This window comes from Octopus sinensis, linkage group LG7 (assembly GCF_006345805.1).
Source record: "Octopus sinensis linkage group LG7, ASM634580v1, whole genome shotgun sequence".
In the NCBI taxonomy this organism is placed as follows: Eukaryota; Metazoa; Mollusca; class Cephalopoda; order Octopoda; family Octopodidae; genus Octopus; species Octopus sinensis.
In genome coordinates this window covers 69,825,728-69,840,102 of record NC_043003.1, presented here as the reverse complement: position 1 = coordinate 69,840,102, position 14,375 = coordinate 69,825,728, and the positions used below count along the sequence as shown (strand labels likewise).

General features: G+C 38.5%; 1 protein-coding gene across 3 annotated transcripts in view; it reads left to right on the top strand.

The window, feature by feature from the left end:
* Positions 1-14,375, top strand: part of LOC115214434 (doublecortin domain-containing protein 1-like) — a 299,436-nt gene that overhangs the window by 48,141 nt on the left and 236,920 nt on the right. Inside the window, exons 2-6 of one of the 3 annotated variants that reach the window (XM_036504819.1) lie at positions 199-358; positions 3,800-4,002; positions 7,200-7,270; positions 9,860-9,981; positions 11,950-12,112. In XM_036504819.1, the coding sequence (XP_036360712.1) occupies positions 206-358; positions 3,800-4,002; positions 7,200-7,270; positions 9,860-9,981; positions 11,950-12,112 (712 nt within the window). In that variant the 5' untranslated portion in view covers positions 199-205. Of the gene's footprint in view, positions 1-198; positions 359-3,783; positions 4,003-7,199; positions 7,271-9,859; positions 9,982-11,949; positions 12,113-14,375 lie in introns of those variants that run through there. The other 2 variants (XM_036504818.1, XM_036504820.1) reach the window with 2 other exon arrangements.

Sequence of the window (14,375 nt, the reverse complement as noted above, 5' to 3'; positions counted from 1 at the left end):
AATTATAAGGTACCAAAAGAGAATGACCCTCCCCAGACAGAACAGAATAATTTAAATATTCCTATCTTCTTGTGAGCAAAATGCACAAAAAATTCCAGTCTAAAACTTTACCCCCCAAAAATATTACATAAAGCACATTTTGATGCCAGCTTATAACTTCTTTATTCTAAAAGCAATTTATCCTTTTATTGTTTTCAGGAAAAATATGTCTAGAAGCAGAAGTCAATCAGCTTCCTCAAAAGACCAAAATGATGTCAAGATAATGAATCACCATAGAGTTTTAAGTTATGAAGATTTGCTTATAGCAAATTATTTTGAAATGTTGAACATCAAAAGACGTTCTCATAGGACTGACAGGTTTGTTTCAGTTATTGTTCATTACAAATGTATATTTAGATCTACGAGATATATGATGGTGTCTCTGAACTTGGCAAGTTATCCATGGTGAGCTTATTAATCTCTGATTTCATTTAGTTTGTAGAATATAAGCGAAGTCATACAGTACAAACATATTCTAGTCATCATCATCGTCATCGTCGTTGTTTAACATCCACTTTCCATGCTGGCATGGGTTGGACGGTTTGACTGAGGAATGGTGAGCCTGAGGCAGCACCAGGCTCAATCTGATATGGCAAAGTTACTACAGCTGGATGCCCTTCCTAATTCCAAACTACTCCAAGTGTGTAGTGAGTACTTTTACATGCCACCGGCATGAGGGCCAGTCAGGTGGTTCTGGCAAAGACCACGTTCAAAAGGTGTTTTTTATGTGTTACCTGCATGGGAGCCAGTCCAGCGGCACTGGCAATGACCATGCTCGAATGTTGTTTTTCATGTGCCACCAGCACATGTGCCAGTAAAGCAACACTGGCAACGATCACACTCAAATGGTGCTTTTCACATGCCGCCAGCACTGGAGCCAATCCATGGCCCTGGCAACAATCACACTTGAATGTGCTTTTAACGTTCCACTGGTACACGAGTGCCAATCAGGCGGTACTGTCATCGGCCACGTCAGCGATTTTGATTTGATTTCACTTGCCTCAATAGGTTTTGTATTCATAATACATACACAAACATGTATGTATATTTATCATCATCATTTTAATGTTCATTTTACTACCATTGCATGGTTTGGCAAGAATTCGTTGAAGTGGATTTTCTGTCTGGATGCCCTTCCTGCTGCCAACACTTATTTGTTTCCAAGCAAGGAACTATTTTCCTATGACCTGATATGTTCTCACAGAAAATTGGAAATGAAGAATACTGCTTTCATGATGGTAACACACACACACACACGTGCGCACATGCACACACACACACACACACACAGACACACACACACACGTATATGACTGGCTTCATTCAGTTTCCATCTGCCAAATCTACTCACAAAGCTTTGGTCAACCCAGGGCTAAAGTGGAAGACACTTGCCCATGGTGCCATGTAGTGGGACTGAACCCGAGACCACATAGTTGGTAAGCAAGCCTCAACCACACAGCCACGTCTGAACTTATTAAAAGTTTGATTTTTCAATTAGTCTGTCTTTCATCTATTTATGTATGACTAATTAAGGAAAGGTAATTAGCAAAAAGCAAAATAATATAAAATTAATATATCTTTGCATTACCAACATTTTGGTGTCAAGTTTTTGCTGTGAAGGGATATCACGTGACCAATGGCACTATCAGATGTTGTTACACATCGCTGGTCACAATGCATTTTTGCATTGTTTTTAGCCATTGAGTGATGCCACCCCACTGGCTAGGTGTGCTGGTCAACATTCCCCCTTGATCGTAAAGGGACTGGAGCAGCGTAAAATGAAGTATTTTGCTCAAGAACACAACACACTATCATCATCATCATCATCATCATCATCATCATCATCAACATCATCATCATTTAACATCTGCTTTCCATGCTGGCATGGGTTGGATGGTTTGACTGAAAACTATCAAGTTGGGGGACTGCATCAGGTTCTGATCTGATTTGGCAAGGCTTCTACAGCTGGATGCCCTTTCTAATGCCAACCTCTCCAAGAGTGTGGTGGGTGTTTTTTATGTGCCACTGGCACGGGTGCCATTGACCTGACACTAGCATCGGCCAAACTATGGTCTCACTTAGCCTAGCAGGTCTACTCAAGCATAGTATATCACCAAAGGTCTCGGTCTCCTGTCACTGCCTCCATAAGGCCCAACGCTCAAACAGTGCTTTTTATGTGCCACTGACACAGGTGCCAGTCAGACAGCACTAGCATCAGCCACAACTACGATTTCACTCGGTTTGACACGATTTCAGTTAGGTCTTCTCAAGCACAGCATATCACCCAACGATTGTTGTTCATAATTATTCACACCAGAATGTAATTCCTGACAAAGAATCTAATTTTTATTTCATGAAGAGTTTTTCGGTTTTGTCTTTGGCATTAATTAGACTCCAAAACAATTTATAGAATGTATATTGGTTCTGTACCAACTTGGAGTATGAATTAAAGATCATCTACACCTACAATTTTTCCTTTCCTTATATTTCATTTATATATATATATATATATTATATATATATATATATATAATATATATATATATTTATATTTAAGAGATGAGGAATTATGTACATTATTTACATTTTTTACATTTGATGGATATTTGTCCTCATCTTGTTTGTTGTTAACACATGTTTCGGCTGATATACCCTCCAGCCTTCCAAATATCCGTCGAATGTAAATAATGTACATAATTCCTCATTGCTTAAATATAGAACTGTATTATCTACTCAGTACAGAGCCTACATTAGACTTCAATGGAGACATATAGAGAAACTCCATCAAAAACTAGCTCGTCTTTCAAACCATCTAACTTTCTTATGTAGATGTAGAGACTCAAAGCTAATACCACCTGGCTTGAATATACTGACACCAGTCGAGAAGGCTGGTGGGTATATCAGCCGAAACGTGTTAACAACAAACAAGATGAGGACAAATATCCATCGAATGTAATGTAAATGTATATATATATAATTATAACATGGGCTTAGCTTGTGCCTCCCCATGCACTAATTATAAAATATTTATAACATTTACCTATGAGGTTTTATTTCCGCGCTGACCACCTGGTTGAAAATCATTGATGATTTTTACCCTTTATCATCATCATCATCATCGTTGTCATCATCATCATCATCAATATTATTATTATTATTATTATTATTATATTATTATTATTATTATTATTATTATTATTATGTGTGTGTGTATATATATATTTATATATATATATATATATATATACATGCACACACACATACATACACATAGACATACAAATATATGAATGACTGGCTTCTACAGTTTCCAGCTACCAAATTATGGATGCCCTTCTTAATGCCTACCACTTTACAGAGTGTACTGGGTGCTGTTTATGTGGCGCCAGCATGAGTGTAGTTGCCAAGCAACTTATAAGAAAAGAACAGAGAAAAGCAAGATGTCCCTTTGACTAAATGTGGATAGGGATGGATATTGAGAAGTGGGGAGATGGTTGTATGCCAAGTGCTGGGAGGCTTAAAAATATGATAGAATGCACTGCATTGTATAGGGCTGGGTGGGAGTAACTGGAAAGAAGATAGAGCTGGTGGAAGCTAAATACCAGAACTTCTCAAGACATGAGAAAATGATGCGAAGGGAGAATAACAGGTGGTTTGAAATGAATGTAGTGAGTGAGAAACAAAGAGGGCAGGTTTGGGAAATTTGTATGTTTTAATAATTTAACTTACATCATTGTAATTCAGATGTGGTTCTTCCAAGTACCGAGAAACAGAATCTTTGAAATATGACTTTAGCCCTTATAAACAGCGTTTGTCACAAAGACCACAAACACAGGGCAGAACTCTCCAGCCATTTTCTGATCAAGGTAGCAACACAGTATACAAGAATCTAATTAATACATTGACAGATAATTCAAAGTGCCTTCGACGGAGACCTTCCAGTGCACCAGTGAAAAGTAACAGGTTGGTATAGTTTTATTTTTTTGACAGGTAAATATTAGGTTTTTTCAGAAAATAATGGCTGCTCTAAGTATTGTGTTTTGAAACACAATTTTATCATAGTATTTTAATTATATTTTTGGTGAATTTCAACATACCTAATAATTGATGTATACTCTTTAATAATTTTCTACTTATTTCAGAGACAAAACATTCTTGAAGCATAGGCGCCCTTAATTATGAACATGACAAAAAATTACCTTTGCTTATTTTTCTTGCATGTGTTCAAGCTTGGGCACAATGCCTCCCAAACTGCTGCCAATATCAACAGAGCATAGGGAGAGGGGTCCACAAGTGATTGCATAGTACGAAGGTGGTTTCAGAAATTCTGTAGTGGTGATGAGAGCCTTGAAGATGAAGAAGGTAGAGGGCAGTCATGCAGTCTTGAAAATGAACAATTGAAAGCAATTGTTGAACAAAACCCATGTCAAAGCATCAGAGAAATGTCTCAGGTACCTGGTGTCAGTATTGCAATGGTCTCACGCAATCTGCAGAAGATTGGTAAAGTGAAAAAGCTCAATAATGGGTACCAAATGAGCTCAATGAAAATCAAAAAGTTTGGCATTTTGAAGTATACTTGATGCTCTTTCTGTGAAACACCAATGATCCTTTTCTTGACTGAATAGTCACTTGTGACGAAAAGTGGATCCTTTATGACTTAATTGTGATGAGCCCTCAAACATTTCCCAAAGCCAAAGATTATGGTGACTGTCTGGTGGTCTGCAACTGGTGTTGTCCATTACAGCTTTTTGGAAGCCAATCAGAGCATTACAGCAGAGGATTACTGCAATCAACTCACTGAAATGTATGCTCACTTGCAAAAAATGAGATCTGCATTGGTGAATCAGCATGGCCCAATTCTGCTCCACAATAATGTAAAGCCACATGTTGCAAGAATGACGCTGCAGAAACTCACAGATTTGGGATATGAGACTTTACCTCATCCTCCATATAATCTCCTAATCCTTCACCCACTGACCACCATTTTTTAAAGCATTTAATCATGTTTTTAAGCAATAAAACTTTCAGGTTCAAATCAGAGGTGGAATCAGTTTTCAAAGATTTCTTAGCATCAAAGCCAATAAGTTTTTATGAACGAGGCATAAATAATCTTGTTGATCGATGGCAGAGATGCATAGATGTTCATGGCTCATACTTTGATTAATCAAAACATTTTTATTGTTAATTTTTCCAGAATAAAATTATGTTTCTGAAATCGGCCGTTATTTTTGGAACAACCTAATACTACATCACATTACCTTAAGTAGTATCCACGTTCTGAGTTCAAATCTTTCCCTGGTCAGTTTTGCCTTTCATTCCTTTGGGGACAGGGGGCAGCAGTAGCAGTGGTGGTAGTGGTGGTTAATAAACTAGATTACCAATCGAGTACTGAGGCCAGTTCATGGCTCCTCCACAACTGTTTGGCCTTGTGTCAATTTTCGACATCCTCGTTACCATCATTACTGTCAACATCAAAGTCCATCCTTTCTTTGAAGCTATTACTGTCATTCACTACATCTAGCATCATCAACATCATTATCATCAACACTCACATCCACCACAGCCACCACCACCACCTCCATCACCTATTTGAGAACCTCCATCCAGCTGATTCTCTAATCATCATCATCATCATCATCATTGTTTAATGCCTGTTTTCCATGTTTGCATGGGTTGGACAGTTTGACTGGGGACTGGCAAGCCAGGAGGCCGCACCAGGCTCCAATCTGGTCTGGCAATGTTTCTACAGCTGGATGCCCTTCCTAATACCAACCACTCCGAGGGTGTAGTGGGTGATTTTTATGTGCCACCGGCACGGTAGCCAGTTAGGTGGCACTAGCATCAGCCACATTCAGATGGTGCTTTTATGTGCTACCGGCACAGGAGGCAGTTGGTGCTGGCATCGACTACATTCAGATGATACTTTATACCTTCTACCACCATGGGAGCCAGTCAAGCAGCACTAGCATCAGCCACAACTACAATTTCCATTTGATTTTGAGTTTTGATTTTACTTGACACAATAGGTCTCCTCAAGCATGGTGTGTCGCCCGACAATTCAAAGGTACTTTTTAAATATGCTGGTTATGCGACACTGGTGTAGGCTACAGCTGTGATCTCGCTTTACTTGCCGGGCCTTCTCAATCACAGCATATCTCCAGAGGTTTTGGTTTTTCGCCATTGCCTCTGTGAGGCCCAACATTCGAAGGTCATGCTTCACCACCTCATCCCATGTCTTTTTGGGTCTCCCTCTTCCATGGGTTCCTTCCTCTGTTACTGACTCTGCAAATTTACTGCCTGCACTTCTTTTACCATTTTACCCATCATCAGCCTTTCAACCACCATAATGTTTTTCTTTTTTATCTTCCTTGATCCCTAGGACTCATAAAATCAGTTAGCCTGTTTCCATGGAGTGTGCCGGCATCAGTTGTTAGTTGTCGGAACACTGCATCCTTCAAAACTTCCATGCTTTCTGAGATTCACCAACACTACACCTGATTTTCTCCCCTCCATACACACACAAGCATGTACCTGACTCATACATTGTTCGCTTTCCAGACATTTGTACATTACTGCATGTACTTTATATGCACTTTCTGACAAGTTGTGGTACACCTGAGCACTGTATACAATAATTTCATTATTATTATTATTATTAAAATCACAATAGCCCTCCTTAATGAGTTGCTGGTTTGTTGCAGTAATTTTTGAAGGAAGGGGACAAATTGATTACATTGACCCCAGTGCATGACTTGGACTTTTATTTTATTGATCCCTGAATGTGTGAAAGACAAACTTGACCTCAGCAGGATTTGAACTCAGAATGGGAAGAGCCAGAGAAAATGCTGCTTAGCATTTTGTCCATCACGCTAACGATTCTGCCACCTCGTTACTCTAACCACCACAATGCTACAGTCATCATCATCATCATCATTATCACCATTATCATCATCATAATCCTCACCATTATCATCACCATCATCATCATCACCATTACCATCACTATCATCATTACCATCATTTATTCCTTTGAGTGTGTTTGCTTTTATGCTTATCCCCCTCGTACATTCGTTTATGCGTTACTAATTAATTACATTGATGTCTTACCATTTCAATTCCATGTTCTGATCAATATGGTAAAAATAAACCATGAAACGAAGAAGTTTGTCTGAAGTCCATTTTGCTGATCCACTCCATCACCCTTACAGGACGACCAAAGGGGTCAGAATTGGTAAATATTTTCTTGATTTGTGGAACGTTTCTAATCTTTTGGGGGTCGATTCCACTGTCTATCTTGTGTGTGTGTGTGTGTGTGAGTGTATGTGTGAATGTGTGTGTATGTGTGTGTGTGAAAATGTGTGTGAATGTTTGTGTGTGAGTGTGTGTGTGTTTGTGCGTGTGAGTATGTTTCTGTGTGTGTGTGAAAGTGAGTGTGTGTGTGTGTGTATGTTAGTGTGTATGTGTGAAAGTGTGTGTGAGAGAGAAAGTGAGCGTGTGTGAGTGTTTGTGTGTAAGTGTGTGTGTGGTGAGAATGAGTGAGTGTGTGTGTGTGAGAGAGAGAGAAAGTGAGCGTGTGTGTGTGTGTGTTAGTGTGTGTGTGAGAAAATGAGTGTGTGTGTGTAAGTGTGTGAGTGAGTGAGTTTGAGTTTGTGTGTGTGGGTGGATGTGAGTGAGTGTGTGTGTGTAAGTGTGTGTGAGTGTCTGTGTGTAAGTGAGTGTGTGAGAGTTGTGTATGTGTGTGTATGTGTGTATGTTATGAAGGCCTACAACCTAGTGGTTAGAGTGTTGTGCTCATGATTGCAAAGTCACGGTTTCAATTCTTGGACAAGACAGTATGTCGTGTTCATGAGCAAAACACTTCATCTCATGTTGATTTGCGATCACTTCCGACACCTGATGGGTGGCACCCCGCGTACCCATTCGGTGGGTATTTATTTGATGGAGGCAATGAGCTAATGAGCAGCACAGACATTTAATCACCAAAAACAAATCATTTGTCCAGGTTGTTCAGTAAGAAATTGCATAACTCTCATATGTTGTTTGTGACAGGGGAGTCCACCAGCATCCACCTTTTGTGTGTGTGTGTGTGTGTGTATCAGCATGGTGTTGGTGCCACATAAAAAAAAAGCACCCAGTACACTCTGTATAGTGGTTGGCATTAAGAAGGGCATCAAGCTGTTGAAACCAAACCCAAAGCATGCTATGATGCTATGCGAACTTGGTATGGACCCTTGCTTTGCCAGCTCCTGTCATGCCGTCCAACCCATGCCAGTATGAAAATCAGACATTAAACAATGATGATGATAAAGATGAGGATGATGGTAGTGATGATGATGATGATGGTGGTGGTGGTGGTGGTTATCGTGATGATGATGAGGATGATTATGATGATGGTGGTGATGATGGTGATTGTGATAATGATGATGATGATGTTGATGGTGGCGATGAGGATGATGATGATGAGGATAATGACGGTGATGATGATGGTGATAATGATGATAATGGTGATGAGGATGATGGCGATGAGGATGATGGTGATGATGAGGATGATGGTGATGATGAGGATGATGGTGATGATGATGATGATGATGATGATGATGATGGTGGTGATCGTCGTGATGATGATGATGATGATTATGATGATGGTGGTGATGATGGTGATGGTAATGATGATGATGTTGATGGTGGCGATGAGGATGATGATGATGAGGATAATGACGGTGATGATGATGATGGTGATGATGATGATAATGATGATGGTGATGAGGATGATGGTGATGAGGATGATGATGGTGATGATGATGATGTAAGAATATTTTAACATCATTAATGTATGACTGAGTTATCTCTCTTTCTGTTTGTATTCGCTTTGCATTTCACATCTTAGACAACCGAAGAAATAAGGACTAACGAAACATACTGGGGCCAGTATAATCAGCTAAAACATTTGAACACAATGCCCCAGCATGGCCACAGTCTAATGACAGAAACCAATAAAAACAGCCAGAAGACTGAAATAAGAAATGCCAGCCTAAGTGCTTTACAATATTTATTGTGTCTCTAGGTGTTCCTGGGTTTAAATCCTGTGAAGATTGATTTAAATCTGCATTCTTGCAGGAGGAATGCAATGCAGGCATACGTGAACTTCTGTTGCTTTGAGTTGTGGCTTTTTGGACATTGGATGATGTTTTTTAAACAACTAAGGAGAAAAAATGTTAGTCGTTTTCTCCAACTTTCTGTCTGTCTCAACAATCACCACCACCACCACCACCACCACCATCACCACCATCATTTGATCTTCATTCTCCATGTTGGCATGGGTTGAATGGTCGGAGAGGAGTTAGCAAGCTGGAAAGCAACATCAGGCTCTGGTTATCTGCTTTGGCATGGTTTCTACAGATGGATGCCCTTCCCAATGTTAACCACTTTACAGAGTGTACTCGATATTTTGTACGTGGCACCAGCATGGGTGCTTTGTATGCGGCACCGGAATGGGTGCTTTTGTATGTGACACCATTACAGGTGCTTCATATGTGGCACCAACACGGGAGCTTTTACATGGCACCAGCACAGCAGCTTTTTATGTGACACTAACATAGGTGTTCATATTTAAAAGCAAGACTTCTACAAAAATACCTACAAACCAATCCTGAAGAGAAAAATGAAATAAAATGCCTTTGAAAATATATACAAACCATTTATTGAAACAAATATGAAATAGCAATTTAAAAAAATGTTTTATGTGTTATGTCCTTTTCTGAGGTAAGTTGTTTGTCTTGGAACCAATCACTGACTTAAGCCTGTATATCTTCTATTGCAGAAAAACCGCCCAAAACTTCACAGAGCTGTATCAGAAGACAACCCCCTATAATAGTGGTGAAGGCTTACAGAAATGGGGACTGCAATGTTTTTACTAGAGTTGCTGCACCAGACCTGCCAATGGTAAGTGATATTGGGATTATTGATTTATTAATGGGCACATGAAGGGCTGGGTGTTAAAAAGTTCACTTTGCGTTCATGTTGCTTCACTTATGATTCTGTCATGTGATGGCAACTTGGTTAAGTGTCTTCTACAAGAGTTTTGAGTTGACCAATATATTTCGAGTGGAATTGGATTCATAGTTACTGTACAGAAGCCAGTTGTATTCTATACATGTGTATTCTATATATGCTATATTCTACACATGTTGTATTCTATATGTGTGTATTCTATACATGTTGTATTCTATCCATGTGTATTCTATACATGTGTATTTTATACATGTGTATTCTGTACATGCTGTATTCTATTCTATCCATGTGTATTCTATACATGTTGTATTCTATACATGTGTATTCTATACATGTTGAATTCTATACATATGTATTCTATACATGTATTCTATACATATATATGTGTGTGTGTGTGTGAATTTGCTTGTGTATATATGTGCATATATTTGCATGCATATATGTGTGTGTGTATATTGTTTTAGTCAGTGGACTGTGGCCATACTGGGGCACTGCCTTGAAGGGTTTAGCTTAACAAATCAACTGCAAATGGAGGTGAGAACAAACACAGACAGATGCATAAACATGATGGACTATCTCACAATTTCTGTCTCACTTGCAAGGTATTAGCCAACCCAGGGCTATAGCAGAAAACACTTATCCAAACTGTCATGAACTTGAAACCACCTGGTTGAAAAGTGAGCTTTTTAACCACACAGCCATGCCTGAACCAATGGAAACAGTAGGCCTCACAAGGAAAAGGTTGATAGTGTCATTCCAGTTTCAAATTGCCTGTTTTCATCAGATGATTCTTTTTGTCTTTATATATGTTGTTTTTGGGTAGGTAGAGGTAATGCAAATGATAATTAGATGTTGTGACTAATTAGGGTTATATGGGAAGGGGGTTACAGAGGAAATTATGTGTTTGTATGATGTGCATTGATAGAAAGACATGGTGAAGAGATTTATTTTGGTTTGATGTAGGGGTTTTTGTTATTGTTTAGGATTCAGTCAGAAATGGAAGTAAAGATGTAAACAGACATATCACATTCAGGTCATGACATTCTTTGTATGTAAGATTGGTTTACATGCATACAATTGCTGTGTACCATGCATGTGTACTGACATCACTCCTTTACTCATGTGAGATGTGGACCCTTTACAAACATCATGTTAAGGTCATTGAACACTTCCATCAGAGATGTCTGAGACACATTCTGAATGTTGGCTGGGCCTTAAAAACTCCAGATACACAAATCCTGAGGAGAGTCAATATCCTGAGTATTGAGGCAATGATGCATAAACACTGGTTATGTTAAACTGGACAACTTGTTAAAATGAATGATAGCAGGATCCCTAAACAGATGCTACATGGGAAACTTGTTAGTGAAAGCGACCCCATCAGAAGCCATGACTGCGATTTAAGGACTGTGTAAAGCTCTCATTAAAGGCCTGTGAAATGCAGGAAGCTGACTGAGAGAGCAATGCTTGTCATCACCACGGATGGAGGAGAGAGGTAAAGGAGGTAATCGATATCTTAGAAAGAGCACATATTCTTCATAAAGAATTTAAGCGTGCTGCTCGAAAATGTTCTGCTAGTGTAATGAATGGGAAAAGCTTGGTCTGTAATGTTTGCAGTCGTGTATGTTTGTCAAATGCAGGGACTTGTTAGTCACCAATGGAGCCACAAGTGTAAGGTATAAGGTAGTCTTGAGCACAATGTTCCTAAAGGTTAGTAATGGTTTCCTCAGTCATGAGTGGACAGCCATCATGTGGACATATGATAACAATTGCTATTCCACCTGTCCTTATATTCAGGTGTAATTTGGAATCTTTGGCCGACGAATATTTTATAATTTTAATTTGTTTTATTAGTTGATTGTTTAGTTTTATTTAATTTTGCTTGTTTGTGTTTACCAGTTACTGGAATTGTGTACAAAAAAGCTGCAATTGCCCTTTGCTGCTCGAATAATTTATCTTGAAGATGGAACCAAAGTATACAGCCCCGAAGATATTCCAAAAGAAGCTGCTATTTATGTTTCAATGGGTGAAGCATTTCAAAATCCTCAAAATAAAAATAAAAGTAAGGATTAATTTGTTTTTTTTCTTCTTCTAAATTACTTTGAATTTAATATGTTATATAAAGATCTGAAACAAATACTACAAGTCTCTTCTGCTATAGCTTCAGGCCAACCAAATCCTTGTGAGGGGATTTGGTAAATAGAAACTGAAAGAAGCTCATCGTATATACATACACACACACACACACACACACACACACACACATATATATATATAGGTAAGTAGAGTTAGTGGTTGGAATAACCACCTAAGGGATAAGAATATCCATTATTACAACCGGTATAAATTACCTGTGTTAACTCTGGGCATGGATATGCAAGCATACTATGCTCATAGGATACAGGCAATTATAAAATAAACAAGAGTTTATCAGGAATCAAATTTAAATTAAGCAGAAAATGGAGAAAATTTTTAACCAACAAACAAATTGACTATCATTGGTTATTTTATTTTTTTTAATACAAAACTGTTAGCAATGTTAAAGTTTTGTATTAAAAAAATAACCGATGGTAGTCAATTTGTTTGTTGATCAAAAATTTTCTCCACCTCTGCCTAATTTATATATATATATATAAAAACACTCTCTCTCTCTCACACACACACACATTTGTGTGTGTGTCTTTGTGTCCGTGTTTGTCCCTCACCACCACTTATCAACCAGTGTTAATGTGTTTACATCCCTATAACTTAGCAGTTTGGCAAAAGAAACCAATAAAATACGTACCAGGCTTTAAAAAAAATAAGCGCTGGAGTCGATTCATTTGATTATAAATTCTTCAAGGCAGTGCTCCAGCATGGCCACAGTCTAATGACTGAGACCAGTAAAAGATGAAAGATAAAGCACTTTTTCCAAAACTCTAATGATTTTTGCCAGGTTGCAAATAATTATTCCGGATTTAGGCAGAAAAGCAGCAGTTTTAAGGCAAGGGGTTAGTCAATCCCTTGGATGGTTGACGAACTCCTTACCTTAAAACTTCAATCCCTTTGAAGCTTGATGATGATGACACTGCCACTGCCACCGAATCTGCCTTAATAATGATTGCCACTTTAATAATAACAACAGCAACAACAACGATAAATATCAGAAAGGTACCATCTTATATTCTACAAGAATCCTAAGACAGATTCTTGAGACTTTAGGAGGCTTGTTGTTGCCAAACAGCAAGATAAAATACCTGCTAAGTTAATTAGCAGGCATTAACAAAATAATAATAATAAAACTAATAATTTCTAATATTGGGACATAGTTGATTGAATTGAGCTCAGTTCATTAGTTATGTTTAATGACTTAATAAATGAGTCGTTACACTATTGCTTAAAGTTTAATTGTTTTTCAAGCCCCAGGACTCATAAGACCAGTTAACCTGGATACCATGGTGGATAAGTGTCTAAGTTCACATCATTCCCCTTGATCAGGACATTGGTCCCTTGCAGAAGGTCAAGGCCAACAGTTTTGAAAGAAGGGGTTAAGTCGATTTCATTGATGCCAGTACTTGATTGGTACTTTATTTTATCAAACCCCAAAAGGGACAAAAGGCAAAGATGATTTCACAACAGGATTTCAATTCTGATCATAAAGTGTTGGAAGAAATGCTGTTTGGAATTTTGTTTGATGTGTTAACAATTTTTCTAGCCAGACGTCTATTGCTCAATTTAGCAGCTAAATTTCATTAAATCTCACCCTTCTCTTGTTAAAAAAGAAGGACATGTTGGACACTGTCCAATTTGTCATTCAGTTTAGTCCTTCCTACTCTTAGGTACAAGAAATATAAAACAGTCACTGCTGGACTGCCAGGGCTAAATAACAACTTGTCTTCTACCTTGTTTCAGTAATTTTCACTGTGGCCATACTGGAGCACCACCTTGATGGGTTTAATCAAAGAAATTGATTCTTATGCTGTTTTTAAAGTCTGGTACTTATTCTATCAGTTCATTTTGCTGAACTATTAAGTTAAAGGGATATAAACAAACCTACACCATCAGTTGTCAATTGGCATGGTGGGGAGCTAACAAACACAGACACAAAGAACATGCACATACACACATACATTAGATGGGCTTCTTTCAGTTTCCATCTACCAAATTCACTCTCAAATCACTGGTTGGCCTAGAGCTGTAGTGAAAGACACTTGCCCAAGATGATGCAGAGTGGGGCTGATAGTCAAACCGCATGGTTAGGAAGCAAGGTTCTCTAACCACACAGCCATGTCTGCATCTCTCTGACATATATAAAAATATTAGGTGGTCATGGTTGGACTATCAGA